The sequence below is a fragment of the Pleuronectes platessa genome, chromosome 21 (assembly GCF_947347685.1).
Source record: "Pleuronectes platessa chromosome 21, fPlePla1.1, whole genome shotgun sequence".
Lineage (NCBI taxonomy): Eukaryota > Metazoa > Chordata > Actinopteri > Pleuronectiformes > Pleuronectidae > Pleuronectes > Pleuronectes platessa.
In genome coordinates, this window is record NC_070646.1 from 14,374,805 (window position 1) to 14,402,563 (window position 27,759).

The following is a 27,759-nucleotide window of genomic DNA, read 5'->3' on the forward strand; positions in this document are numbered from 1 at the left end:
CGCGCAGCTCTCTACCCTGATTGGTCCGCGGTTATGAATGAGGTGGGTCCCGACGCCACTCGCTACTGTTGAAATTCCAATGCTAACCAACTTTAGCCAGGCTGCTAATATGTAATTCAGCGGAGAGACACTCGTACGACGCTGCTGTGGATTTAAACGCACATATAAAAGTTGGTTTCCAGCGGAGGGACACTGTCAAAACCGTCTTAATGTTCACTGCTGCGAGTGTCTCCGTCACCCCAGCCAGGACATGTCCGATTAGCCAGAGCGCGGCTATCGGCGGATAACGAACCCTGGCAGACGAGCTGGCCCGAGCCAGCCCCGTTCGGACTGCTGGCTCTGCGGCGAGGGTCAGGGTGTGAGCTGCAGCGGTTTCCCCCCGGAGGAGCGGCGGCTACCCCGGATGCTGTGACTACCATGAGTCCCGCGGGCTGCCCCCATGTCAGCAGCTTCAAGGTGGACAACTGGAAGCAGAACCTGAGGGTCATTTATCAGTGTTTCGTGTGGAGCGGGTCGGCGGAGACGAGGAAACGCAAGGTAACAAGTGACAGGCGGAAACGAGTGATTAGAGGGGGGGGGGGGGGGGGCACGGACTCGCGTGTGTGAGTGTGGGGGGGAGGGAGAGGACACTTCCCCGCCCTTCCAAAAACAACAAACACCAGACAGACGCTATTGATGTCACCCCCGCCATGCACTCATACATGTGTAGAGTTGTTAGCATGCACTCCAGTTAGCCCCACACGTTAGCTCCCACCCGAGGAGCTGGAGACCGCATCGTGATATGACGTGCATTTGTTTTGCCGCTGCAGTGGCTCCACTTCCTCCTCTGGCTCACCGCTGGGGCCACTGCTCCACGCTGCCGTTTCCTCTCTTGTTTTCGGGAGCAAGATGGGATCAGGCAGTCGTGAATGCTTTACGCCACATCCTTATCTAAGTAGATGTTGCCAGGCAATGTTGATGGTGCGTTTGCACTGCGTTAAGTCAATGCAAACTGCTAAAAAGGGAGAGCTGACCAGTTTCTGTTGCCTCTGTAGGACTTTTTCCAGCAATAACACTGAGCCCTTGTCAGGCCCAGTAGACCTCATGGGGACCAAAGCCCAGTTCTAATAAAGGCAAAAACGCCATTTCAGAGGTCCGGATGAAAGCTGGGGGTAGGATGTAAATTGTGGTTCAGGTAAGGTTGGACATGAATTGGTCATGTGTGTGTAACCACCAGACACACTCTCTTTCATGAGGATGCACTGTGTCTGTACATGTGTTCTTAGTATTAAAACCACCTTTTTATTTGATAGAATCCATAAAACACAGTAGATATCTACATTATTTGCATGCTTGCATGTGAACATGGCTGCACGCCTGCTCCATCTGCATACACTGCAACCCTGTGTGCTCTGGGACAACCCTGCGTCTCCCTGTCATGTGCAAGAGATCAGTGGGAGCTGGTCGTCCAAAGGGTTTGTACACTGGAGTTGGAATGTTGCAAATGTTTGCAGGGTCTCCACCCTGAACCCTGAAGAGCAGACAAGACTGGCAGGAGGGCTCTCTCTTGTGCCTGCTGCGTACTACCTCCCTGTGGCGCCACATTTTGTATTGATCGTGGCTCAGTTTTCCATTCAGAGAGCAGCATGTCTCTCACAGGAAACCCCTTACTCCAGAGGAGACCTAATCAGTTTCATTTGCTATATTTTTCTTTTGCAGTTTAACCTCAATTCTGTATTCGTATAGATATTTAATCATACATGTTTAGTGTTGGGATGCCATCAATTTGACAAGATATTCCAGGCTCCTTAAGACCATCCACTCTGCTCGTGTGTATGTGGCTTCAGAGGACATAAAAAGAAAATGATAGCTTCCACATAAACTGTAGCCGGTTTCCTCCATCATTTTTACACAAATGACTCAATTATCCCACCATTTACTCTCTTCTCAGTGTTTACTGTTATCTCTAGCATCTGCCCCATATATGGTCACAAACAACTCTCAGACATCGAATGCTAAGCATCCATTCACCTTGAGAATTCACAGGCTCCACTGTCGCTCACTGAAGTGTCTTGTCACATCTGGGTGACAGGTGCACTAGCAGTTATCAGGCCATCACAAAATTAATTTCCAAAAGTCCAGTGAAGGCTGTCTCCTGTCAGCGTTGTACCACTGCTGCCCTTCCCTCTGCTCAGCACAACGGCACAAAATGGAATCCTAGCGAAAGAGGTCAAATGGGTTATAAACCCAGAGCTGGTGGCAGAAAAAAAAGAAACAGTGTTTTCTGTTGCCAGCTTCTCAAATGTGAGGATTTAGGTTTTCTTGACAAATGATAGAAGGTAACATGGAGGTTTGTACTGTTGGTTTGACAAAACAAGTGATATCAATATATAATTCTGGTGTCTGGAATTATGATGAGCACTTTCTCTTTCTTTGTGACTTTTGACCAAACAATGAATTTAGAAAATGATTGAGATTGGAATAGGGGAATATTGCCTACTTTTTATTTTTTTATCAGTTTAGTCCTTCACACTCTATTAGAATTTATATGGAAAGTGTAAAATATGATTGTCAAACAGTCAAGTACAATATAACTGCTGGTTCTATCTTACAGTATATGTTACAAACATAATCACTCTCAAATGCAATAAAGTGTATAGGAATTTATTTTTGTTAAACTCTTGATGTAAACTTTAAGCTTTCCTGCTAGAAATGAAAACTACTGGTGCTGGTACTCATCTGAAATACATGAGCTGCAAGAGGAAGGAGATCAAACGATTTGCATATCCTTGTGGGAGAAATGATCAGAGGAGATAACGGTTCTGAAGTTCTCTGAATAAAAACCATACCACTCGTCATGTGTGTCAGTGAAGCCTTTAGCCAATAAGGGCAGAGCTCTGTCTTCACAGAGGTGCTTCCCATTCGCTGCAGCCAGGGGAAAGAGGCTGCTGCACCTGACTCGGGAAACAAGCCACTTTACACCCACTAGGTTTTAATGTCATTGTGATGCTCTGCAGCACAGGCGAAAGTCAGACACATTTCTCACCAACATGCATCATGAAAAGTCAACACTGAGCAGAGTTGCCTTGTGTCTATAGTGACACTGACGGAACCGCTATTCCACCCCCACGTACACAAGTTAAATCCAAAACGAAAACTCTCGTTAGTTTCAGCCTTAGTTAGTTTATGTTATGTTACTATTTTTATTTTCAGCAGAATCAGGCTCGACACTTCAGTGTTTAGCTCCAAACCAAATCCAGTTGGAACATTTTAGTCTGTTTAGCTGATAATAGCTGCACTGCATTTGCTTTGCGTTTACTGGGGAGTTTTAAGCTATAGTAGGAGCCTATAATACATTGCCTGTGATTGGACTGGCCATGCCTCACTCAGAAGACAAGGGCTCCAATTGGCTGACCACCCACCTGTTCTCACTCCAGTGAGAAGTCTGAGGAGAAAATGAAAAATGACATATGATAGCACTCCAAACCAAAATGTATTGACTTGACTTCCTGTTCTAAACAGCCTCTCATATTTTTGACTAGTTTCTGAATCGGAGGGCCATAAATGGATACATTTACGCAGAGGGGCCAATTATCTAACATCCATGCACAATTCTATCCTTAAAAAGAGATGTGGCATTACGGCACCACCAACCACCTCAAAGTAGATTCTCAACCTCGGTTACACTTCACTGCCAGTGAAGCATCTGTGAACGCCCATGCTGCTTTGTTTGAAAATTAAGTAATGCATGAAAGCGCTGCACACAACAAAGAGGAAGAGGGATTTGTAAAAAAAACAAAACAGCTTTGTGATAATGCTTTACCCCTTCACAAGCATTTAAAACAGTTATACCCTCATTTATACCTTTACTGTGCATACCTAGCAAATTTGACCATTATGATACTTTAGGGGCCTTTCGCAGACTGTTGCTGTCATGGCAGTAATGGCTGTTAATATGTGTTCATAGACGGGGAGACATGATTTCCTATATGAACGTCCTCAGGGACTAGGAAAGTACATGTGAACTGTTAGTCTGGCAGGTCTAAGAAAGAGTGTGCATGGAGATTGTTGCATATTGATGCCTTTTCATAATGCATGTGCTGTATAAGCACTTATGCAGGGTTAGGTGTGTGTGACTGGAATAAGAATGTGTTATAAATGTGATTTACAGTTTTCTGCCGAAGGGGTTTTAAGTGGGCTGTTAGTCAGCTGTTAGGAGGGGGTTGTCATTAATCTGGTTTAAGGAATTGTTTTTCAAAATATGTTTATTTCCTTCCTTGTTCTCTTGAGTCCAAGAGGAGGAAACTGATGTGACTTTCCAAACTGGTGGTCTCACATGAAGCTATAGCTTGTGCTGATTAGCTAATTAGCTTACCTCAAAGACTGGAAACTGAGGGAAAGAGCTGGCAAGGGTTGTTGTTATTCTTTGGTTTGTGAATGGATCAAACCAATATATTATACTATTATGTAAATGTAGAGATGCTAAGAGGCACAGTTAGACACCTGTTTAATAAACATTACAGTTTTTGAGAGTGGTATCAAACCTGTAACTGAAATAAACTAAGCTTAAGTCCCTGATTGCTGAAGTCCAAAATTCTTCCAAAATGATTGGACACATTTCTTACAACTTTTAAATGTCTTTTAAATTAGAACTTAACTGTAATTATATCATAATGTTAACCGATGGAGACTGAATCAGCAACTACTTGATCAATACGTAATTCTTAAATATTGAAGTTTTTTTTTTATATTAGCTAGTTAGAGCTTCACAGTTGTGTCAATTTGCTGCTCCCAAATAATTAAATGTTTAACAAGGAAAATATGCAGCATATTACCCAACTATAATAATAATGGATTCCACCGTCCATAAATGTGGTGCATCAAATGCTAATGTGCTCTCCACATTCAAGCCATTGTAAATGCATCTTTTCATGGGACATTGTTGGCACTGTCACAAGGCCGTGTGGCAGAATAGAATCTGTGGCATCCACAGCATTTCAAAGAGATTAAATGCTAAATTAATTCCAGTGCGTGTCGTTCAGTAAAGGATTTTGTACTGTTTGCATGTGTTTCTGTCAGTAGAGGTGGACTGGTGATAACTTCAAGACAATGCAAGTGAAACAACACCTCTGTTCTCAGTCCTTTGACTCCAGACCGACTACTCATCTCACATGTTTACACTTATTTTCCTTCTTTCTTTTAACTATTTCAGTCTACATGTTTGTGTCCTTTTGTAGGTGACTCTGAAGTGGAACATATTTGGTCAGCATCTGAAAACTGAAATCTGACATTGAAACCAACCTTGTGCATTGGCATCATTAGCATCAACATTATAAACATCATCTTCTCTTTGATTTGTGTCCTTTTGTCTTTGTCTCTTCTTTGCCCCTGCACCTTCCTCCATCTTCTTTCTTCTTCCCACTGTCTTTTCTCATTACTCCTGCACTTTTCTCCCAGGCATTGCTCATTTCTTCTCGCCTCCTCATATTCATGCTAGCTCATTGGCGTGCCAGCTTCTCATCTGCATGCTTTTGAACTGTTGCCTTCTATACTCTCCACCCACAGTTACAACCCCCCTCATCTTTCCAACACGACTATCAAACAGAATGTATGTGATTCATTAATATCCATACATAACAGAAATCGGGATTGCCATGGGTTCTCCAGCCATTACAGCAAAAAAAAATAGGAAGAGCCAAGTGTGAGACAAATTGTCACATAAACTTGAATATTCTCAGGTTTCTAGACCTCTGTTCATTCACTTACAGCCAAATACACAGCACTCTTTCTCATACTTAGAAAGTTGTCCCCATTAGATTGCTTACTAGTTGATTATTAAGATTCTGTGCAAAGCATCAGAGGCTGAAAAAAAGCTCAGTGGAATGTTTTTTGCTTAATAAATTATTTATTAGTGGAAGTAACATTTTTTGTAATGGCTGGCTTGGTCCAGTAAATGCTTACATTTCACACAATAGTGAAGCAGTAGCTTCTGATGTACTGTAATTGAAACAATTAAAAATTTAAATAAACAATTTTACCAGCACAATTTTCGGAAATGTCAGATGCTGTCACACGGATGTGATGTACGTACATGTACTTCCTGTAGTTGGATAGCCATTGAATGAAAGAACGAATGATACTGAGTCTGTAAACTTGCCTCAGTGGATTTTGTTTGTGGTCGGATATTGGCACCGGAGCACCCTGAAAACAACACCATGACATGTTATCATTCCACAAGTTGAAAGGAAAAAATTTCGGCAAACATGAATTTACTCATGAGGCAACAATAAGATACTTTGTTTTTGAGCGGCAGCACTTCTACAAACTGCACCTTCATGCCGTCCGATTCCAACATTTAATGATACACTTTGTTCCTCAATTTTAAATCCTGCCTGGTTTTTAATATATCTTTAATATTTGTTTTTAAGCAGAGGCTAACTGAAGTCAGTCAGATGAAACCAGAGTTACTGATGTTGCTAATGTGTCTGTAAGTGCAACAGTTGTGATAACCAATGCTTCTTTCTCCATTCCTCTGACCCCCCCCCCTCCACCATCCAGGCCAAGTCATGTATCTGCCACATGTGCGGCGCCCACCTGAACAGACTCCACTCCTGCCTCTACTGCGTCTTCTTCGCCTGCTTTGCCAAAAAACACATCCACGAGCACGCCAAGAGCAAGAGGCATAACCTAGGTATGACACACACACACACACCCAAGCAAACACATTCAAATACGCACTGTAGAATCGTTTTTTTAACTAAATATCTCTTCTTGTTATTTTCTTAATGCCCCCAAATCCAGTTCCTTTATTCTTCCACAGCAGCCATTTGCAATACCCATATATCCAGTGTCCATATATGACACTGAAGCAGGTGTGTTTTGGGGGTTCTGTGTGCACATGGGTGTCACACTGGCCCAGCCACACCTGCAATTAGCCCCATTTGCTTAAATGAGTTGGTACTTTCCTCCTAAGCAGACACACTGACAGTACAAACATCACACACACAAATACACACACCTCTGTACAGGCTGCCGCAGTAATGCTGCTTCTCTCAAAACAGAGGCTGCTAAAGGGGCTAATTATACAGTCGAGTGGCTAATGAAGATGTAGCCTGGTGCGAATGCATGAAACAGAGACGGTTCATAAACACCAGAGTGTCTGTGTGTCTGTCTTTGTGTGTCCACATGTCATATCAATTCAAAGTTAGTTTTATATTGGACATTAACCCACCTATGTTTGACTTATTTTGAAAGGGTTATTACTCTAAAACTGTATATAAAACATTACACAAAAGTTAGTTCAATGAAAATATGTTTTTCGAGATGCACTCACTTTTTTTTGCCACAGCTCACAGAGAGGTTGCTTTGTTTGCTGCGTGTTCACAGTGGGAAATGGCAAAGTCATATTTTAACTCTACGTATTGAATATTTGCATCAGAGACACAGTCTGCCTGGAACCAGATTCAAACAAAGACGTGGGTGTTTGCAGAGCAACAAGAAGAGCTGGCTGTTCTACCCTATCCCTGCTACTCCCACAGGGACACACAGGATGTAATAATCAAAACATTGCTCAAAAGAACACTGAAATATCACATAGGAAATAGCTGAATATCACCTGAAGTCACTCAGTAAAAGCAACTGCTGGAAATGGCATGTTTCTTTCTGTGATTTTGTTGTGAAATAAAAGGAAAACCGTCTATGATGAGCTTCTAAAACATTTTCTTTAGTCTTTGCCATATTCACTCTACGCCAGCCAATCATTCGGTTTGGTCCAAATTAAATGGTCTTGTTTATTACAGTCCTGTGAGGGCCAAAGACAACACATTTTTCGTGACGAGGATTTGAATTAATGAGAAAAAGCCCAACCAATTTATTGCCAGGGCTCTAATAAAAATGCCCAACTGAAATTTGGTTCAAAAGACTCAAAAATATCTTAATTTTAATTTCGCCACATAATAGAATCAGGTTGCTTGAGTATAGTCCATCAGACTGCAGGGTCTGGAGGAGAACTGTGCTGCAGCAGAGACTCTCAGGATTGTCCATGACAAAAGCTGGGCTTGGCAGATGTTGGAAACCTGCTGATTTGTTTTCACGAAGGCTCCTTTTACTCTGCATTATCGCTCAGCTCAGGAAGACCCCCTATGGTGTGTGTTTGTGTGTGTTTTCCACGGATTGTAATTGTGACTTTAATTAGGTTAGCTGCTATTTTATATGTTGCAAAGAAGCAGTTAGAAACTGTCTAATAAGGAGGGAGAGAAATGATATCATTAAATAAGGAACAGATCTCAGAAGACTGGTGAGGAGGTAATTAAGTCATCTTCAACAAACCCTGTGAAATTAGCCTCCATTAAACCCCGGCCCCTCCTCCTCTCCTCCTTCTCCTCCATATTTTTGCCGTTCCATCTCTTCAAACCTTTTCATGCATTTTAATTAATTTCACTCCCTATTACTTGTATTCTGTTTGCCACCTCGTACTGGGACAATCTCTCCGTCTCTGTCCACCATTTCTCTTCTTTTACCGTCCTCTTGTTCCCATGGTTACCTGATGACCCTTTCGATATTCAGAATTGTTGCAGCATTTCATCTAATTCTACTTGTATCGTTACTTCTCTTGCCGTTACTGCAGATCCCGTACTGTAGTTTAACTCCCTACCCCCTTTACTTTCCTCCATCCTTTCATCCCTCCCTTTTCCCCCACCCATCGCTGCAGTGGATGCCAGGAGAGGCCTGCAGGCAGGTTGTCATGGCAACAGCAAACAGGTAGCTGGAAGGGACAGCAACTGTCCCTTCCAGGGAGTGGAAGGGACAGTTTTGGGGGAAGATTTAAGAGAGTTTATGAGGGGGAGAGATTGCAGCGCCCTCCTCCACCTCACCTTTTGACTTCCCTGAAGCTCTCTCCATCCCTCGCTGTCGTCCACTGAGTTAACAGATTGCAGATAAGTCGGCAGATAAACCCCTGCTACCTGGAACCGCAGAACCATGGCAACGTGGTCTGAATAAAAAGAGATGAAGCTGTTCACACGGCTTGTAGCTGCGCACAGCCCCATTATTACCCAAAGACAATCAAATAGAACTGTGTCCCTGCATGGAAATAAAACAGCTTTTTGTTTTCCCTCTCATTCTCTGTCCTTCCAGCTATTGACCTGCTGTACGGAGGAATTTACTGCTTTATGTGCCAAGACTACATTTATGACAAAGACATGGAACAGATTGCCAAAGAGGAGCAAAGGAAAGCATGGAAAATGCAAGGTATGACGGTATCAAACACACAGAGGCGTGCACGTGTGCCACAACAAGAGATATTTAGAGTGTCAAAATTACATCCAAGCATATAATTTCAAGTTCTTTGCTAAAAGATGCACATACAGTATTTAGAGATAAATATATTATCACTTAACTAGGGTCCCACACAGTTGCTTAGCACTCAACACACTGAACTGAACAGATGTTGCCTGCAATTAAACGAGGATAAAAGAGAATTAAATGTGTTTTGAGCCACAGAAAAGCAACAGTAGTCTTTTAAACATTAAATCACCAAGAAACTGGCTATGTGAAGTTAGTCTCTCGCAACAGGATCTGGACACACAAGAGACCAAGAACAAGCTGGAAGAAAAATTAGAGCCAAACATAACTTTCATATGTCATCAAATATGTTTGTACAGCACTTTTTACTTTTTAGAGACTTTTATAACATTTCACCTTGTATAGTGTCAGCACATTAAATAGTTGGGCTGTTAAATGGTTGTGTACAAATAAACTTGCCTTCGTAACGCTAAAAAATTGCATGATGCAAACATGTCTTTCTTTTCAGGCATAGGGGAGAAGTACTCAACGTGGGAGCCAACCAAGAGGGAGCTGGAGCTGCTCCGCCACAACCCCAAGAGGAGGAGAATCACCTCCAACTGTACTATTGGTACTTTCTTTTTTGCCTTCTGTGACTCATCCTCTCCCTCCCTCCCTATCTTGCACATACACACAAAGCTTATATAGTTTTGAGTTGCTGTTTGTCAATTTTTGGACTCCAGATAATCCCCTGAAATTTTCCGGAGGGTTACATGTGAGAACACAAAATCGTCTCAGAAGAAACTCTGAACATTCTGTGAGGTCCCCTTAGTACTCTGGAGAATACAGCAAACTTCTCTCCTTACAGTGAGCAAGTTGGTGTGGTGTGTTGTGGACAAAAACTGAAACAAACAAAAATAATACAATTACCTGAGGATGAAAAAGGTGCCATGGACATTGAAAGCATTATCGCTGCAAGTACTGTGTTTAAAGCTCACCTCCTCCTCTCCCTCCCTCTTCTGTAGACTTACGGAACTATTATACACTCACTGGCCACTTTATTACGTACATCTCACAGTCAGAACAAATCCAACTCAGCCGCTCTGTAGTGACTCTTACTTTTTCAAAGCTTACACATGTAGGAACGAGGTCATGAATACAAGCGGCAGAAATGTTGTTTGTCGGGTGGCTGGGCTCAGCCTTAGAGATAGTGTGAGGAGTTCAGACACCCGGAGGGAGCTTGGAGCAGAACTGTTGCCCCTTCATGTTGGAAGGTGAAAGTCGAGGTGGTTCGGGTATGTAGCCAAGATGTCTCTTAAGCACCTACTGTTAAAGATTTACCATGCATGCCCAACTAGGGGGACACCACGGTGTAGATGCTGAAGTCACTGGAGGGATTGCATATGCCATCTGGCCTGGGAACGCCCTAGCATCCCCCAGGAAGAGCCAGAAAAGCATGGCTAGGGAGAGGGACGTCTGGGATGTCTTATTTACCCGGCTAAGGGGAAGACAATTGAGGGACATGATGTTCAGTTTTTGTTCAAAATGGTAGTGTGTGATGTACTGGACTGCATTGAAAGGTGGTTCTTATATTTTGTCCAGCTCATTTCCAAACAAAAGAAGCCCAAAATATTATCATCATGTTGAATTATAGATTAGTTATGTACAGCCCGGGTTAATGGATGGACAGTGAGAGGTGTTTTTTATTGTGTTTCGAGAAAAACAGTAGCACATGTTTGTAGCATCAGGGAATCTTGAAAGGAGGCAGTGTGTGGGAGAGAGAAGCGCTGACATATACGTTTAACACCTTGTAGCAGCCTGCAGTGATCTGATCGAGCACCATTAACATCCCACGCACCATCTTAGGTGTGGGGACATCCCAGGCCAGGGTGCTCGTCTCATCTGTGAAGACACTACCTACCTCCATCTATCTATCACTCCCTCCATCCTTCCTCTCCCTCCTGCTCTGTCCTTCTTTTCTTCCACCTCCCCATGTGTGAACGTGTTGTTTAGTCTGCTGTTATCTGACAAGGGTTTCCCTGCATGCAGTTCAACGTTGCCCCAGGGACAACATAGTGTGTGTGTGTCTCTCGTTGGCAGCACTGCAGCCTACTTTCTCCACTGCAACAGCCAAAGACAAATGATCTGGCTGTTTTGGAGCAATTTCTCTCTGTCCCTGTTTCTTTATTCCTCCCTGTCTCGTCACCCCATTCTTTCTATTCATCTATTCTTTGTTGCCCCCTGTTATTTAACTATTCATCACATTTTTCTCCTCCGCTCCATTCTCAGGCCTCCGCGGTCTGATAAACCTGGGCAACACATGCTTCATGAACTGCATTGTCCAGGCGCTGACGCACACTCCGCTATTGCGTGACTTCTTCCTGTCTGACCGACACAAATGCGAGATGCAGAGCAACTCCTGCTTGGTGTGTGAGATGTCGCAACTCTTCCAGGAGGTACCGTTTTCATTTATTTTGTTTGTATGTTCTCAAATAAAAGCAAAGAGATAAGAGAAGTGGTAGACCCCCCCCCATGTCCTCTGTAGTTCTACTCAGGCCATCGCTCTCCTCACATCCCGTTCCGCCTCCTCCACCTGGTGTGGACTCACGCCCGTCACCTGGCTGGTTACGAGCAGCAAGATGCCCACGAGTTCCTCATTGCGGCGCTGGACGTCCTGCACAGACACTGCAAAGGTCAAATGGACAGACACACACAGGCCACATCCACACTACTGCATTTTTGTTTGAGACACATCAACTCTGTTTCAGATAAACCTGACATCCACACTACTCCAGGGTTTTTGAGTTGCTAGAGCAGAGAAGTTTGGAAACCCTGCTGGCACAGTTGAAGTTTGAAAAGTCTTGTGTTGCTTTTTAGGACAAGCAGAAACTGAGATGTTTGAAAACTATGATGTAGACACTTGCAACCGCTTGCTGATTGGTCCGTTACTGTCATGACAGCCTTCGCAGATTGTTCAGGCTCGTATCACATGACCCCCCTTCCAGAAAAGAACAACCAGCATAACCTCGGCTACCAGTGTAGAACATTGATAATCAATTACCAGCGATGCTGACCCTGTCGTCTTTGCTAGCAGCTGTTGTGCAGTTAACTTCTGCATTTAATGGTTAACATTCGTAATTGACAAGCTATTATTCTATCAATCTGCGACAATTCTGCAGCTTATAACCAAATGCTTGTTGTTAACGTACGAGAGTGGTCACATGATCTGAGCTTTCAGAAGTCTTAATATTGAGGGGGAGTCAAACTGATATGGAGCCAAAACGCTTGTGTGGACAGAGTTTTAAGTTTCGGTTGGAAAATCCTCTTTTCAAATGAAAACAGAGAATGGATGTAGCCACACACAGTTTGATTTACCATTTATAGTGTAAACGCAGCTGGAAAAGAACATGACCTAGGGTCTTCGCTCACCAGGTCAAATGATCAGATGGATCCCGAACAGCTCGAGCTTGAAATGTGCAAAAAAGAAACTGCAGCAAATCAAACCTGTTCTGAAAACATTAATGAGGTTTAATGACAAAGTTAACGTTTCACAGTCGTTGTCTTATTAATGTTTAAACGTGGGAAAATTTTGGAAGGGGAATACGGACTTGGTGTGCAAAGAGCTTTAGACGAGAAGATGTGAAAGAAGTGAGGGGGGAAAAGCAGGGAGGATGCAGAGGAGGAGAGCTGGAGTAAGAGATGTGTGGAGAAGAGAGGGTGAGGGAGGGAGACATGAAGCGACACTGACTCTCTTACATCTCTGTGCCTCTCTGCAGTTTATAAGCAGAGAGGGAAACTGTCAAGTCACACAACACTGCTTTTAGTGACTGTGTTTGTGTGTGTGTGTGTGTGTGTGTCTGTGCAGATGATAACGGAAAGAAAGCCAACAACCCAAACCACTGTAACTGCATCATCGACCAAATCTTCACAGGGGGCCTGCAGTCTGACGTCACCTGTCAAGTCTGCCAGTAAGTGTTTGTGTGTCTGCGTGTGTGCGCTCAGGAGACAATCTGAAAAATTTGAAGATTAATAGAGAAGATGTGTTAAGTGCTGCTGCTACATTGATCCTGTCTCGACCAAACAGCAGTTCAGAGATGACACTTCAATTGCTACTCACTGTCAGAACGCTGTAATCTCTCTCTTTGAGGTGACCCTCCTGCCTCTACTCCACCGTTCACACATTGCACCATCAATCACACACAAACACTCACATGCAGTGCACTGTCACACTGCAGCAACAAGAAGACCCTGTAATGGCTTGCAGTCGGTAAAGCTAATCTCTAGTTCCACCTGGTGGCCAGAGAGACCAATGGAGCTTCATGATTTGATACGCATTTTTTCATGCAAACCCTCAGGGAGCCAGGTTGACTCAGAAAATATATAAATCCTCTCGAAAAATGTGCAGCTGCAATGTTGCATGTATACGTCTTGAGCTTTACCAAGAGCAGGTGGTTAGGCTGTTAGTACTTGGACTGCCCATCCAGATGTAGTGCCAATACAGATGTATTTTACAATATAGGTAATATAAGGTCTATCCATCCATAATCAACACTGCTTATCCTGTAAGGGAAGGGGAAGCTTGTATTTGGGACAAAATAATTATCTTAATAGGAAGCAAATGAGTCGGATTCTCTTTATAAGAACTTATTTTTTACAGCGACTTTGTCCATATGCTTGGACTTCAAATCAGAGGTGAAGGTTTTCCAGCAAAAAAAAATTGGTTCGTCTTTTACAAATTTAATGACCTTTTGAAAGTTCTGATACTGATACCAGAATCGGAAATGCCGCTAATAGAGAGAGAGACATACCTACCAAACACTTTACTGGACACAAAACTGGAAGATTTCACATTAGCTTTTCCAGTGTGACAGTGAGTGTAGTGTTCATCAAGGAGGTGCTGTGTTTAGAGCTCCAAGCCGTGTATCTGCCTTCATGTGTCAGTGCTGTGACGGACTGGACACCTGCACAGGCTGAACACCCCCCCCGCTCCAAACCTGCACCAATCCTTTGTAACCCTGCATAAAAGATTGGTCTCCTCCAAGGTTTTCTCAGGTTGAAAACGCTATTAGCTGGTATCCTTTGTTGTAAATCGTCAAGTAGCGGTGCTCAGCTGCAGGGTGCACCCCTGAATGGCGTTCAACAGCAGAGTAATCTTCAGAGCCCAGATGAACAAGCTTAGCTGGCAACATAAGCAGTGCAAGGGTCTGAGCCAGCAGCTAAACTGATGCCAGAATGGATTTTCTGCCCCCTTCTTTTGTCTGTCTAATTTAAATGCCTGACATAATAAAGGAAAACTACAAATCACAGTGTGTGTGAGTGTCCTATCAAATGGATAACACATGATACACAGAAACTCCTTAAATCTATATTAGAGATGTACTGTACAATATTGTCTTTCTCTTTAACAAGCTCATCATCTTCTCTGTCTCTCTGTCCTCCTCTTCTTAGTGGTGTTTCGACAACCATCGACCCGTTCTGGGACATCAGCCTGGACCTGCCGGGATCCTCCACGCCGTTCTGGCCCCTCAGCCCCGGAGGAGATGGATCGGCCCTCAACGGAGAGAGTCACACCACCGGAGCCACAACGCTCACAGATTGTCTCCGCAGGTAACTGACCAAGCGAAAAGAAACATTGTCATGGAATATTCAGCATGTAGTCACATACGCAGGACAGCGTGGGTTTCAAGAACACAAATGGCAACCTCAGTTATCTTAGATATTTTTTTCAAAGACATGTATTTATTGTTTTTGGTGTTCTAGCTCAGTCAGCAGGTAGAGCACTGGGATCGGTGCTGAACCAGGGTAAACCGTGTGGTAATCCGGGATTATATATACATAGTCAATGTCCTTTGGCTGCCTGTGCCTCTGGTGTTCAGGGTCTGTGAACATAAAAACTGTTCCATCAGAGAGCCATTCAACCCTTTTTGGGAGTTCATGAATTTACTAGAGCTATGCGTTTTTTGAGGTAACAAAAACATTTGCAGTCCGCATTTCACATTCTGCTTCATATGCTGCACCGTCTGTGAAAGGCAACTCCAGAGAAAGTCCTGACCCAATTCTCTTGACAGTCACCGATGGCCACGCCTGAAATCGGCTATAAATAATAAGTATAATGTAGAAACGTATGTGACATATCATTTAAATCTGTATGTGCAAAGTTACGTTGAGGAACATTACCAGGTTTAATTCAACATTAGAGGAATACAGACTGTTCGATGTGTGAGCTCTGAGAAATTGAGAATGAGGTGAAAACATTTTTTTTACAAAAAATGTCATTAACATGTGCCGTTTTCTATGTGTTTATTTTGTTGGATTAAGAAAAACTTAAGATGTGATTTAGGAAGGGACGTTTTTGTTCCAGCAGATTTCTCCCTTGGTGTTATGACTTAAGTCATCTAAGTTTAATATCTCATTCAGTAATGCACTTTAACATTTAACTCTTTGGTGCAGGTATGCATGTTTCACTCGCAGCAGGGGGCAGGCTACGACTGCCTGTGACAGTGATGGGCAGGTGCTTCACTTTGTAGAGTGAGACAAAGCTGTGGTCTGCCGGCTGCTTCCTCGACAACCTTTATGCTTTAACAGTCCTGCCACATGGTCATTAAAGTATTATGTTTTCTACACCATACTGTTGCAGTCTGAGTGGTGTAACACGCACCAGCATTTCCGGGTGATTCTGTGTTCTCGCTGCCTGTTTTGCAAAAAACACCTAAAATTTCAGAAGGGTTAGTGTTACCTGTTTGGACAGGTCCGGTATAAGAATGACAGTCGAGCACAATCAGTTCATTTTACCCACACTACCATGTCCCACCTGTCCATCTGGTAGTTCGCATGAGCAAGTATTTTCATTGTCTCCAGCCTCCAGACTCCACCCCTTCATGGCGTGCGCTGCTGCATCTGCTCTGGTCTTACCTCACATACTATGTCGGATATTGTCCTGTATTTACTATGCTATAACCATATTTCAAATCATGGATTATTTCTCGTGTTTATCAAATTCACATTTCTAGCTCCATCATGGCATTAACCGTCAAAGCATTTTTATTTTCTATTCAAAACAGACACAAACTCAGAGACAAGACCAATCTGAAATCACTTCCCTCCGTCATCACACTAAACCCTCAGAGAGCAGTGAGCAACATGTACAGATACACTTCACTGAAACTAAATCCTGTTCATCCCCAATTCACTGGAGCAGGACAGCAGGTGGCTGCAGCAGCATCGCTGAAAAACGCACATACACTCACTCACACACATACACACACACACACACACACACACACACACACACACATACACGTGCACTTAATCCTGTCCCCTCTCCTCTAGGTTCACCAGACCAGAGCACCTGGGCAGCAGCGCTAAGATCAAGTGCAGTGGTTGCCATAGTTACCAGGAATCCACTAAGCAGCTGACCATGAAGAAGCTGCCCATTGTGGCCTGCTTTCACCTCAAAGTAAGTTTGTGTGTGTGTGTATATTCACTTTTGTTACCTCATTAGGATCTTAGGATCCAGCATATACACTGACCTTGTCAGGACCAGTAGACCTCAGGTCCTAATGAGGCAAAGTTTAATTTCTAAGGTCCTGGAATAAGGTTTTGGTTATAGGCTGTACCCAATGAATGGAAGCCAATGCAAAGACCTTATGAGAATGCAGCGCACTCCTGTGTGTGTGAGTGGTTTGTTGGTTGGTTATCAGCCGAGCTGTAACACTTGCATGTGTGGGTTTCAGAGGTTTGAGCATTCAGCCAAACTGCGGCGGAAGATCACAACGTACGTCTCCTTCCCACTGGAGCTGGACATGACGCCCTTCATGGCCTCCAGGTGAGCACAGTCCAAATGAAGGTGGGAAGCTCTCCAATTAAAACTTCAAAAGATTAGCAAATCAAGTATGTTTTTTATAAACTTTAAAAAAAATCTTAAATCAATGGAAGAGAGACTTGTGTTGAAGAAGTAATGATTAATAAAAACGTTTCAGTTGTTCAGGCATGGGCCCGATTGTCAAGTTTAAAACAGTCCACCTCTGTGACTCTCACGTGTATCTTGTGTTGTGTGTGATTCAGTAAAGAGAGCAGGATGAATGGGCAGTACCAGCAGACCATGGACCCCTTCAACAACGACAACAAGTAAGACAAACAATCTCAACATACATGACTCCTTTGGTTTCCCAGGCTGCTTCCTCCTGCCTTAGTGCCCACCTGTGTATTCAGTGTAGAGAAAATGTGCAAAGTCCGACCTGAACCCGACAGATGTCCTGGTTTTGTGTTTGAACCCCGACCTGTGCCGGATGTTTTCTATGATTATTGCCAAGCGTCGGAGTAAAAAGTCCAGGAGCCGAAATTACCGAACCTGATCTCAAAATTAATATAATTTCAAATACCTGCTCTGTGACAAAAATTTATTTATTTCACTGGAGAGAATTAAGAAACGAGTTGTTCTTTAGTGGATCAAATGATTGTGAATTTGTAAACTGCTGGCAAGTCAAACAACTAACCTATTTGAACACCTTCTACTTCCACTGCTATTATACATGTTACATTTGTTCCTTCCTTACTTTTAAAGAACTGCAGAGACACTGATGTAAATCTTCACAGTCTGTTTTGTAAAATAATGTACATCATCCGTTTCATGATCCCTTTTCTCTTTCTTCTTCTTCTATCCGTGTTAGGTATAGTCTTTTTGCTGTGGTTAACCACCAGGGGACACTAGAGAGCGGCCATTACACCACCTTCATCCGGCAGCACAAGGACCAGTGGTTCAAATGTGACGACGCCATCATCACCAAGGCCAGCATCAAGGATGTGTTGGACAGTGAAGGGTGAGCATTGACGATGCCGCCTCACGCTCTGAAACATAGACTCTATGTAAAGATGGACAACATGGCTGCTCCATAAAAGTGAAGCAAAGTCAACTTGATCGCCCCCTTGTGGCTGGCTGCAGTAGAGGTCATAAACCCTTCCTCTTCCATACTTCCGTACGCTTTAACCAAATTTCTCGAAGATGGTGTCTGTCATATTAGCGACTTCTGATGTATGTTCAACTGTTTCAGTGTCAGTGGGCAGGTCATCAGCGACCGAATGGCAGAACTAGACAAGTTAACTTGCTGTTTTCAAAACGTGTTTCTGATTTAGGGGTCTGACACAAGTCCATGGATCTTAACGTTCGCGTCGCAGTCAGTTGCCTACGCTCGTGTGTGGTTAAACAGCAGGTTTACCACGGGCCCTCAGTGTTTTTGCAATCTGATGCTTTGCTGCTTCTATCTCCGTAGGTACCTCTTGTTTTACCACAAACAGTTCCTGGAGTATGAATAGTCCCCTGCATCAGCGCAGCCGGCAGGAGGAACTGAGGCAGGACGCAAGGGGAGTTGCATGGGAACAGGTAACACAGTGACCAGAGAGGAGAAGGAAACCGAAAACACAAGCCTACCTGAATCATTCTGAGTCGCACCTCTCACTCTGACACGGAGCCACGCGTAGGACATACGAGTCACGTTCCTCTGTACCACATTTAAGACTGAGCCGTTTGATGTGCGGGGATAGAACCAAGATGCCAGAACCAAACAAAATACTCTGAAGGGATTTGTGTGTACCTGCAAAAAAATGTTGTCGAATTTCAGGAGACAAAGAAGCAAACGATGAGAAGGAATTCACTACATGATTAGTCGGCCTGTTCAGAATGCAGACAAAAGGACAGAAAGGTTCTTTTCAACCTTATTCTATCTGGGGAAGGTTTACATGATCACAATGCTGTGGATATATAACATGAAACAGAGCGTCGGGCTCTGCTTTAGCTAAGTGATTTAATTTAATTTCTTTGGTGTGTTAGACAAACACTTTTCTAAAGCACTCACCTACACACACTCCTCCAAATGACCAAATATTTCAAAGAAGGAAGTCTGATTATGCATTTTTGTTCCAAATGCAAAGAGGGGGGGTGCAGCGGCATCCCTTGACAAATGATGTTACAAAAAATTGTACAGATTCTGTTCATTACTCATGACTTTGTAGTCGTCTAGGAAATGTTCTGTGAAAGGACATGGATATAAAGGATCTGTCATGTTCTGCCTTGCTGCTTCAAACAGTCACAGGGGAAATGGATAACACCGTGAATAATATATTTTTATACATAGTTTCGTTTACGGTTTTGCATTCTCTCCCCAAACTCTCACATCGTGCGTGTTGCATTGTGCTGTCAAATATGTTTTTCAACAAAAAGCAAAATGGTTCGGATCATTATCATGAACATGCTGCTACAGCGGCTTTCTTTCTGCTTTATTTGCTTAACGTGGCTTTTGGGTTCAAATTTTGTGCAACATCACCACGATAATGATGCGTTCAATGTCTGTCTTCCTGATGCCGTTTCAGGTAAACGGTAAAAAAAAAAAAAAGTTGAACGAGGAAGGTGTTTTTTTTCTATTACAGGTGTGTATAAGCTCGATCTTGCAGTATTAACCGTCGGCCGCATGTCGCTCTAATTCGGTGTGTTTGTATATATGTGTGTGTGTGTGTGCGTGTGTGTGTGTGTGTGTGTGTGTGCGTGCGTGTTTGGTCTTAGTGCACTCGTATGTGCCCAAGAAAGGGGAGGGGGGGGGGAGCTCGTTGTATGTGTTTGTATAAAATATTACTGCGTATAAAGAGGAGGAGGAAGAAAAAAAACCCAGTGCGTATGTGTTCCTGTTTGTATGCACGTGTGTTGTGCGCGTGCGTATGTACCGTGTGTCCATGTACTGAATCAGTACTTGCATTCAGCATGCCGTCTGAGCTGGGTATCACAGTTTGATAGGATTTTTTCCCCACATGTTGATGATGGTGTATGTAAAAGTATCTATGTACAGTTTGTATGTAAGAGACAAATGGTGAAACCTCAAGTCGATTAGTTCCTTAATATCGCTGGATCCAGCCACAGGGGGTCGTGATAGGAAAAAAGAAAGCGATCGACCCGATCAGTCATTCCTCACACACACATGTAACTGCTGCAAGAACTGGACACAGTCATTGAAGGACACTCAAATAAAGAAATATCTATATCTGTAGACTCCTTTGTGTTGCTTTTTTATTTATCTTAATGATACATACATTTATTTATCATGATGATACATATTGTTCTTTTTATATTACACGTACACACAGTATTCTGTGCCTACAATACAGACAGCGTCTGCTACAAAGTCCCATAAGAAGTTGAACATTATTGACTTTGGCGACTCCCAGTGGTGGTAACAATAAGAACACTTGACAGGTTTTTTTTGTTTGTATTCGTTCATGTGGCAGATTGTTCTGATGAACACATTGTGTCATCTGCCCAGTCATTGCTTACTAATTTACAGGTTTACTCAATTTGTTATGAGTTGTTGAATGATGAGTTTTACTCAGTGAAGAAAACACGAGTCAGTCATGAACGTGCTTTTCTGAAATTATGATTACAGTGAGTTAGCAATCAAATGTTGCTGGGCTCTGTGAAATGGTCATTTAATTCTAACTGTAATATCACTATAGTATTATAACTACCATCCTTATCATTCAAACATATCTACTGCAAGTCTGAACGATCCAAAGAAGAGTTTTCCCACTGCAAACAAACCGAACCAGGGCTCAGTTGGATCCGGACTGAGACCTTCTCTTTTGATTGAACTAAACTTTGGCCCATTGATCTGGACTGTGGTCCGAGGCTCCTTTCACTCCTGGTATTTTGGTTTGGACTAAGCCGAGATGTCCGAAGGTCTGGAACCAAACGAGGAAGTTGTTAAAGCTCCTTAAGGCCTTTTAGCTGATCTACACTTCAGCATGACTCTTGAACTCGCTGGGCCTGATCCTGACAATTTAAGCTCCACCCAACTATCAGTTTCACACTTGTCACAGGAAATCCTACCTGCTCACTAGTTTCATTGTGTTATAAGCAGACGTTCAGGGAGAGGAGTGAGAACGAAAGACGCCCCATTCTCTCAAATTCTACTCAGTCTACTGTCAATCAAAGTTAGAGGCTACTGTTTAAACGTGGGAAAGAATTTATAGTGTTCCTTTGAGACCATATTTTCATTTAATATTTTATCAAAACTCCAGTATTCCACTGCAAATATTCTCACACTGTATATATTCTGTTTTTACACTGTATAAAAAGATTCTAATTATTGCATGTTTATTTGCATTACTCGTCTATTTTTGTCTGATCTCTTGCTGCTGTCACATCGGAAAATGTCCCCGTTGTGAAGAGAAAGGATGTTCATCAGTATATGATGTCCATCAGTATATGATAAGAAAGGATTTAATCCTTTCTTATCATATACTGGTGAACATCTCCGGTGCGTTGGGGACGTGGTTATCCATTCCGGTTTTTCCTGCGAGACCCTTTAATTTGAAGGGGAGCAAAGGAACCTTATCTCACTGCTGTCCCCTCCTGGTCCGTGGAGGCTCTGCTCAGTCCAGAGAGGCCTGGCCTTCGTGGTCTGGGCCCCCGGGAGGCCAGCCTGCTGGTTGAAGGAGAGCTGTGGTCCCAGTGGCCTGTCATTGCTTTGGCCTAGTGCTTTCAGGTCCGGGAAACAGTGGATGCACACGCACGTCTCTGTCGGGATGGAGTCATCTGACTGCTCACGGTTCGGGGGGCAGCCTGAACTTGTTACAAAATCTGTAGACAGAGATCAAATGAGAAACACATTAATTCAGAGGTGGAAGAGGTTTGAAATAAATGATAATTATATGTTCTTTCATTTGCAGGGTGTTTGAAGTCCTCCACACTACACTAACCTTTAGAAGTGTGCCCCAGCTGCCCGCCTTGCAGGCCGAGCTTTTCACCAGGCTGCACAACCGGCTTCTGTTTGGCCTCCTTGGATCTTGGCTTGGAGCTTTTGGCCCTGGTCCTCCTCAGTAAGACGGCCAGGGCCAAAGACAAGCTAGAAAACAGCAGCACCATGCACAGCGCCAGCAGAGAGTAGAGCAGGAGCGTGGAGTCCTCCAGGGCCATCGGCACCGAGGACTCTCTGGAGTTCGGTAGGAGCATTTTCGGGTTAACAGGAGGTGACGTAGCTGAGGGGGGGGGGATAATGATGGATCTTAGTCATCTGAGTCATAGTAGAAAAGACCTTCAATCATTATCCTGATAATGATAATCTTCCTTTTGTTTAGCACCTGTCATAAGAAATGCAGTTTGAAGTGCTTTCCATGCGATATAGATAAAAATAAATGGAATGGTAATGTATTGAAATAAGAAGAGATTTTAAGCAACACACAAACAAGGTTAATGACATTTAAAAGAAAAAGAAATACAATTTAAAAAAAGAATGCATAAGAATCGAAATTAAAGAAGATTATTTAAAAGATATGAGCCCAGGAGTTCAGGCAAGTGAGGAGGAGAACCTTATAGTTGATCCTGCGTGTAACAGGCAGCTAGAACTGGACTAAAGGGTTCTCTCCTCTTGGTTCTGGTTAACAGAGTTCTGAATGAGTGTCTCTGTTGTTTTTCTTTGGGAGGTCTGTAGAATGTGCAGTACAGTAATCTAGTCGGCGAAAATGAAATGAAGGCATGAATCAGCTTTTTAGCATCTGTCTGATTTATAAATGGACGAACTATTAAGGTGGAAAAATTCAGAAAAATTGAGACGGACGATTTTGACGAGGGGTTAAACGTTAAACCTTCTGGGTCTAGTTCTGCTCAGGTGCCAAAAGTACTGTCAACACCTTGAGTGTTTGGACCATAGATATATATATAAAGGCTAGATATCTCGGCCAACCGCGTCGAACGTCCGCACATGGCGGCCATCTTGCCACAGTCAGCCCACCCATAACATTGTGTTGTAGTTGTACGTACTTTTTAAATAACCATCACTTGCTCAATTTTCAACCGATTTTTAAACGGTTTGGTTTGTTATAAACGTCAGAGATGTAGTTATGACACTGCATACTAATGAATAATTATGTTATTTTCTAAAAAATAGAATTATGTTCTATACAGGTACAAGTTATCCCTTTACAAATATACATCAAGAACTATTTTATTTTATTTAAAAAGTACACTACCAACACAATGTTATGGGTGGGCGAGCCGCCTGTGGCAAGATGGCCGCCATGTGCGGACATTCGACTCCGTTGGCCGGCAACGCGGACGAGACTTCTAGCCTTTATATATATATCTATGGTTTGGACGGTTAAACTTTCTTCTTTTGTTGTTCAGCTCTGTGGTTTGTAAGTATATGGAACAAAGGTTCCTGAGCAAATGAGCCCAGGGTCAGGTCTCGAAGGCATCGCACCACTGCATTCTTCACTGACGTACATTCAACTAAAGGTTTTAAGCATCCTCTTGTTTTCTAACTGCTGACTTTCCAGAAAAGGCATTGAAGTCGGTGTTCATTTCTCCTGAGACCGGAGTTCCCTCTATGCCAGTAATCTGCTGATGCAGCTAAACTCAACGCCTTCATCCAAACAGAGCGGTAACGGGAAAAAGAAAGGTCATGATTAAAAGTCTAATCCAGAGCAGCAGGGTCACTACTCACTGTGGCAGTGCTGGGAGCATTCTGCTGGATGTTTGCCACAAACCTCAGCGCACCTCATGCACGTCTTCAGCAGCACATCATAGTAGTGACCGGGCAGCCGCTTGCATTGTGTAGACTCTGATTGCAGGAAGACATGTGAAATCAAACTTGTGCATTTCTATAGACTCCATTCACCTCTGCCAAGGAGGTCATGTCATGTTTGTCTGTCGAAAACTATAGAACTTTTTTTCTCTATCAATAAGATGGCGAAATAGAGCATTAACCTTGTCCTCCCTCGAGTTCTCTTCTTTTTCTATAACTGTGGGAAGAAATGCAAATATTCTGCTGGAAATAATCCCTTAAAATCCTGTCACCTATGATAATTGTGTATCTATAACTCATAGACTCATAACTCACTTGTAGTGAGTAATTCTTTCAAGATATTAAACAGTGAAAGAAACCACAGTCCCCATATGAAACCACATGTAAATCATCAAGATCGAGCCATTTGTCTCCAGGGTAAAAAAAAACTAAACAATCCTATGTCAGAATCTTAAAGAAAGTGGACATTTTTTTTTAATCTTTTTCTGGATCTGCACCTGAATTTAATGTGTTCTGTCTCGACCAGTGTTCTATACATCCTCCAAGTCATGGAAATTAGTTTTTGCATATTCCTGCTGACAAATAACTGAATTGCATTCGTTCTCCTCAAACGTAGCCTCTGTTCCAAGCCTCGTAACCTTTGTATAATCCTTTAGATACAATCAATTCAATAAGAAAAGGCTGGAGTGAACAGTTTTCTTATTTTTATGTAATTTACCCAAAGTTTGATTGAAATTCTGTTTAGCATTATCTGATGAACCTCATCAGGAGGAGGAACAGACGATGCAGTGAGAAGGAGCAGGGTGACCGGAGATCAACAGAAACGACGAGTCAGCGCTTCAGTGATCAATGTCTCTTTGACCTTTGAACCTCACGGCCGCTCATCCCTCTGACCTCATGTCTGCGTGTGCCTGTGTGTACTCACCACAATAACTAATGCACCTGCTGACGGCGTACGGCTTCTGGCATTGCAGACGACAGCTCATGCATTTTTTCACCAATTGGTCCCAGTTCTGACCCTCAAGGCAGCTTCCACCCATCGGCCCTGATCACTCTCACTCTGACGAACACGAGCACGACAACACACAGACACACAGGAAGGTTATGAGAGGAGGAAGTATGCACATGTTGCTTTAAGCAACCAGTGAACAAAATAGGCGGTATAATACGGTTCAATATATGATACCGAGAACTGTCATTATGATGTAAATAATCCCAGAGCCTGACTACAGATTCTAGGGTGAAAGAAATCAGGTTCTGATTTAAGCATAAATATGAATTTAAAAGAAAGTCTAGATGTTGGGATTAAACCCTTATGACAAACAAATGTCATTGGGGCTTTTAATTGTAATTGTTTAGCCATAAACTAAAACTATAAATAACTATCAATTAAAAGAAAATACAAATATATTCAATTTATCTCAAGAAGATAAACATAACTTTTTTACTTCAAATTCAAACATGAATAGTTTATTCTGTAAAACAAATACACAAACAAACATATACACAGACACAGACACGCCTGTGATTGGCCCCTGTCATGTGATTTCATTGGTCGGGCTGCAGCACAGTGTAAATATGGAGCTACAGTATTTTAGACCCAGTGGGTGTCTTGGTTCTTTTGTCTCTGGTGGTGCAGCTGGTGCCCACTGGACTGTTCCTCAGCTGATACCACACGGAGGCTGAGGGAACATGTGAGGCCCAGTTGTTGTTGTAATGTTCACTTTTCTTGAGACTCAGTGTTTGGGTCATTCTGGAGGATGTGGTTTGTTGTGTTGTTGGAATGTGTTGCCGTAGACAGAGGTGTTTCTGGGTTGTGTCACTGACCCTCACTGTTGTGAATGGGCTGAAAAACTGTTGGATGAAACTCTAACTTTTAGCTAGTTCCACCTAATAAACTGTAAAGTGACTTCAACTGAGTACTTCACAGTGTGGTGAAGTACTTTGTGTAAAGTGACTTGAACACAGTACTTCACAGTGTGGTGAAGTACTGTGTGTAAAGTGACTTCAACACTGTACTTCACTTTGTGGTGAAGCACTACTGCAAGGTGATACAGTTACTTCAAGTCTGCCATACTATATTACTCTACTGCAATGTACCATGCAACAGTAAACTACACTATACTGTATTTGAAGAAATATTGTGTAGTACAAATAGACTGGTGTTTTTGTATTACATTAGATTATACCAGATTATACTGTATCGTACAGTACAGCCCAGACCATACTATACTGCATTACATATTATTGTATAGATGTAGTAGGACTGTGGTATGCTGTCGTATAGAATATTATACCATCATATATTGTACTTGTAACAATTAATATGTAGTAGGATTATAGACCGACGTTTTCTCATATATTACACTATACCATGTTAGACTATAATGTATGGTATTAGAATTATCATGTAGTAGGAATATAGAATGCTGATGTATCATATAAAATACTATCAGATTATATGACACTGTACTGTACTATCCTGTAGTATATTGTGCCTGTGTAGAAGAGATATAGTACACAATAGTATAATGCATTGTACTATATCATAATTCACTATGCTATAATGTGCTTGAAGAATCATTGTGTTGTTGGGTTAAAATGGGTTGATTTGTTGTATATTACACTAAATACAGAATATAATTTGTAATAATATACTATAGCACATCATAATACAATATAGTAAAGTATACTGTACTATACTACACTATGGCCTACGATATATTAAACTTTGTAGCAAGGAGGGTTACTTCCGATGTTCTGGTTCTGTCTGGTTGCCGGTGTTTTTGATTTCAGTGATTGGATATCGGTGTAATTGAGGTATCAACACTTATTGAACCAGTTAAACACAGTTATATACTGAAGGCCCAGACCCACTCACACTGGTTTATTAAAACTTCTTGTCGAGCAAACAAATTTGCACACACACACTTCCTTCACTGCAACTCATGAGCTTCCATCCTTTCAGAAACCATGCCTCTGCTCGTAGCTGCTGTCCTCTTCGCTCCGGAGAGCACTGGGGCAGCGGACCGTGAAAGACACACACACATCAAAAACTCCTCCGCCCTGCACTCCCTTCTCAAACACGACAAATTACAAGGCTGATTTACTCTCGGGTTTATCTGTCACACTCTTTAATTCACATCTCGGGGTCTCACTCATGTGCCCCCTCTCGGATTGTACAACAAGAAATTGTTACAAACGCACACTATGTTTGTGAGTCACTAAAAAAGTGCTTATTTACATGCAAAACAAAACCATTAGGAACAGCTGTCTTCACATAGTCATTGAGTTGTCTTCTTTTTTGATTGTGTGCGTTGAAAACGACATTTTGAAAGGAATGGCTTACCTGGTGAGACGAAGAGGCAGCGGGAGACTCCTCGGTTTGAAGATGATGAGTGAGAAAGGCCTGTGTTCTACTTCAGCTTGGAGGCTCATTTGAGTGAGAACTCACTGCGGGGGGGAGGGACTTCCCCAATCGTGTTAGGGGAGGACCCCCCCCCCCCCCCCCCCCCACACACACACACAACAACCCACCCACTCTGAATCACAGCTGACAGTGATCATTTTAATTATTTTAATATGATAAACAACAAAAACAAAGGTGGGAGAACTTCCATCTCAAGGCCCACGACCATGGTTTGCTCTGCTCTTGCTCTGCTGCCTCTCTGTCTCACTGTGGCTTCACTTCTCGGGCTGTTCTTCTCCCATCAGCACCTGGGAATAAATAGATATGTCTTTTATAGAACTAGAGTGGTACTCGGAGTGCATACCTTCCGCCAAGGCAAACCAATCAACATGTCACAAATGCCATGGCTGCCAGTTACTAAGGCACAGCTGCAGTTTACCCGAGGACATGTTGCACTCGGTCCACAGAACAGATAGATAATCGACAGAACAGAACAGACAGAACAGACAGACAGACAGACAGACG

General features: G+C 42.8%; 2 protein-coding genes across 2 annotated transcripts; one reads left to right on the forward strand and one right to left on the reverse strand.

Moving 5' to 3' along the window:
• The first annotated feature begins 30 nt into the window (after window positions 1-30).
• usp22 (ubiquitin specific peptidase 22) lies at window positions 31-20,847 on the forward strand. Its single transcript, XM_053413147.1, has 13 exons — window positions 31-537; window positions 6,538-6,670; window positions 9,115-9,228; window positions 9,791-9,892; window positions 11,551-11,717; window positions 11,807-11,954; window positions 13,127-13,229; window positions 14,710-14,868; window positions 16,591-16,717; window positions 16,995-17,086; window positions 17,326-17,388; window positions 17,931-18,080; window positions 18,531-20,847. The coding sequence occupies exons 1-13, from the start codon at window positions 418-420 to the stop codon at window positions 18,571-18,573; spliced, it is 1,521 nt and encodes a 506-aa protein (XP_053269122.1). The 5' UTR covers window positions 31-417; the 3' UTR covers window positions 18,574-20,847.
• Window positions 20,298-27,294, reverse strand: LOC128426321 (tumor necrosis factor receptor superfamily member 13B). The gene is made up of 5 exons (XM_053413148.1): window positions 27,175-27,294; window positions 24,751-24,885; window positions 23,745-23,861; window positions 22,003-22,281; window positions 20,298-21,883 (listed from the first exon to the last, which is right to left on the reverse strand). The coding sequence occupies exons 2-5, from the start codon at window positions 24,863-24,865 to the stop codon at window positions 21,609-21,611; spliced, it is 786 nt and encodes a 261-aa protein (XP_053269123.1). The 5' UTR covers window positions 24,866-24,885; window positions 27,175-27,294; the 3' UTR covers window positions 20,298-21,608.
• Window positions 27,295-27,759: the final 465 nt, after the last annotated feature.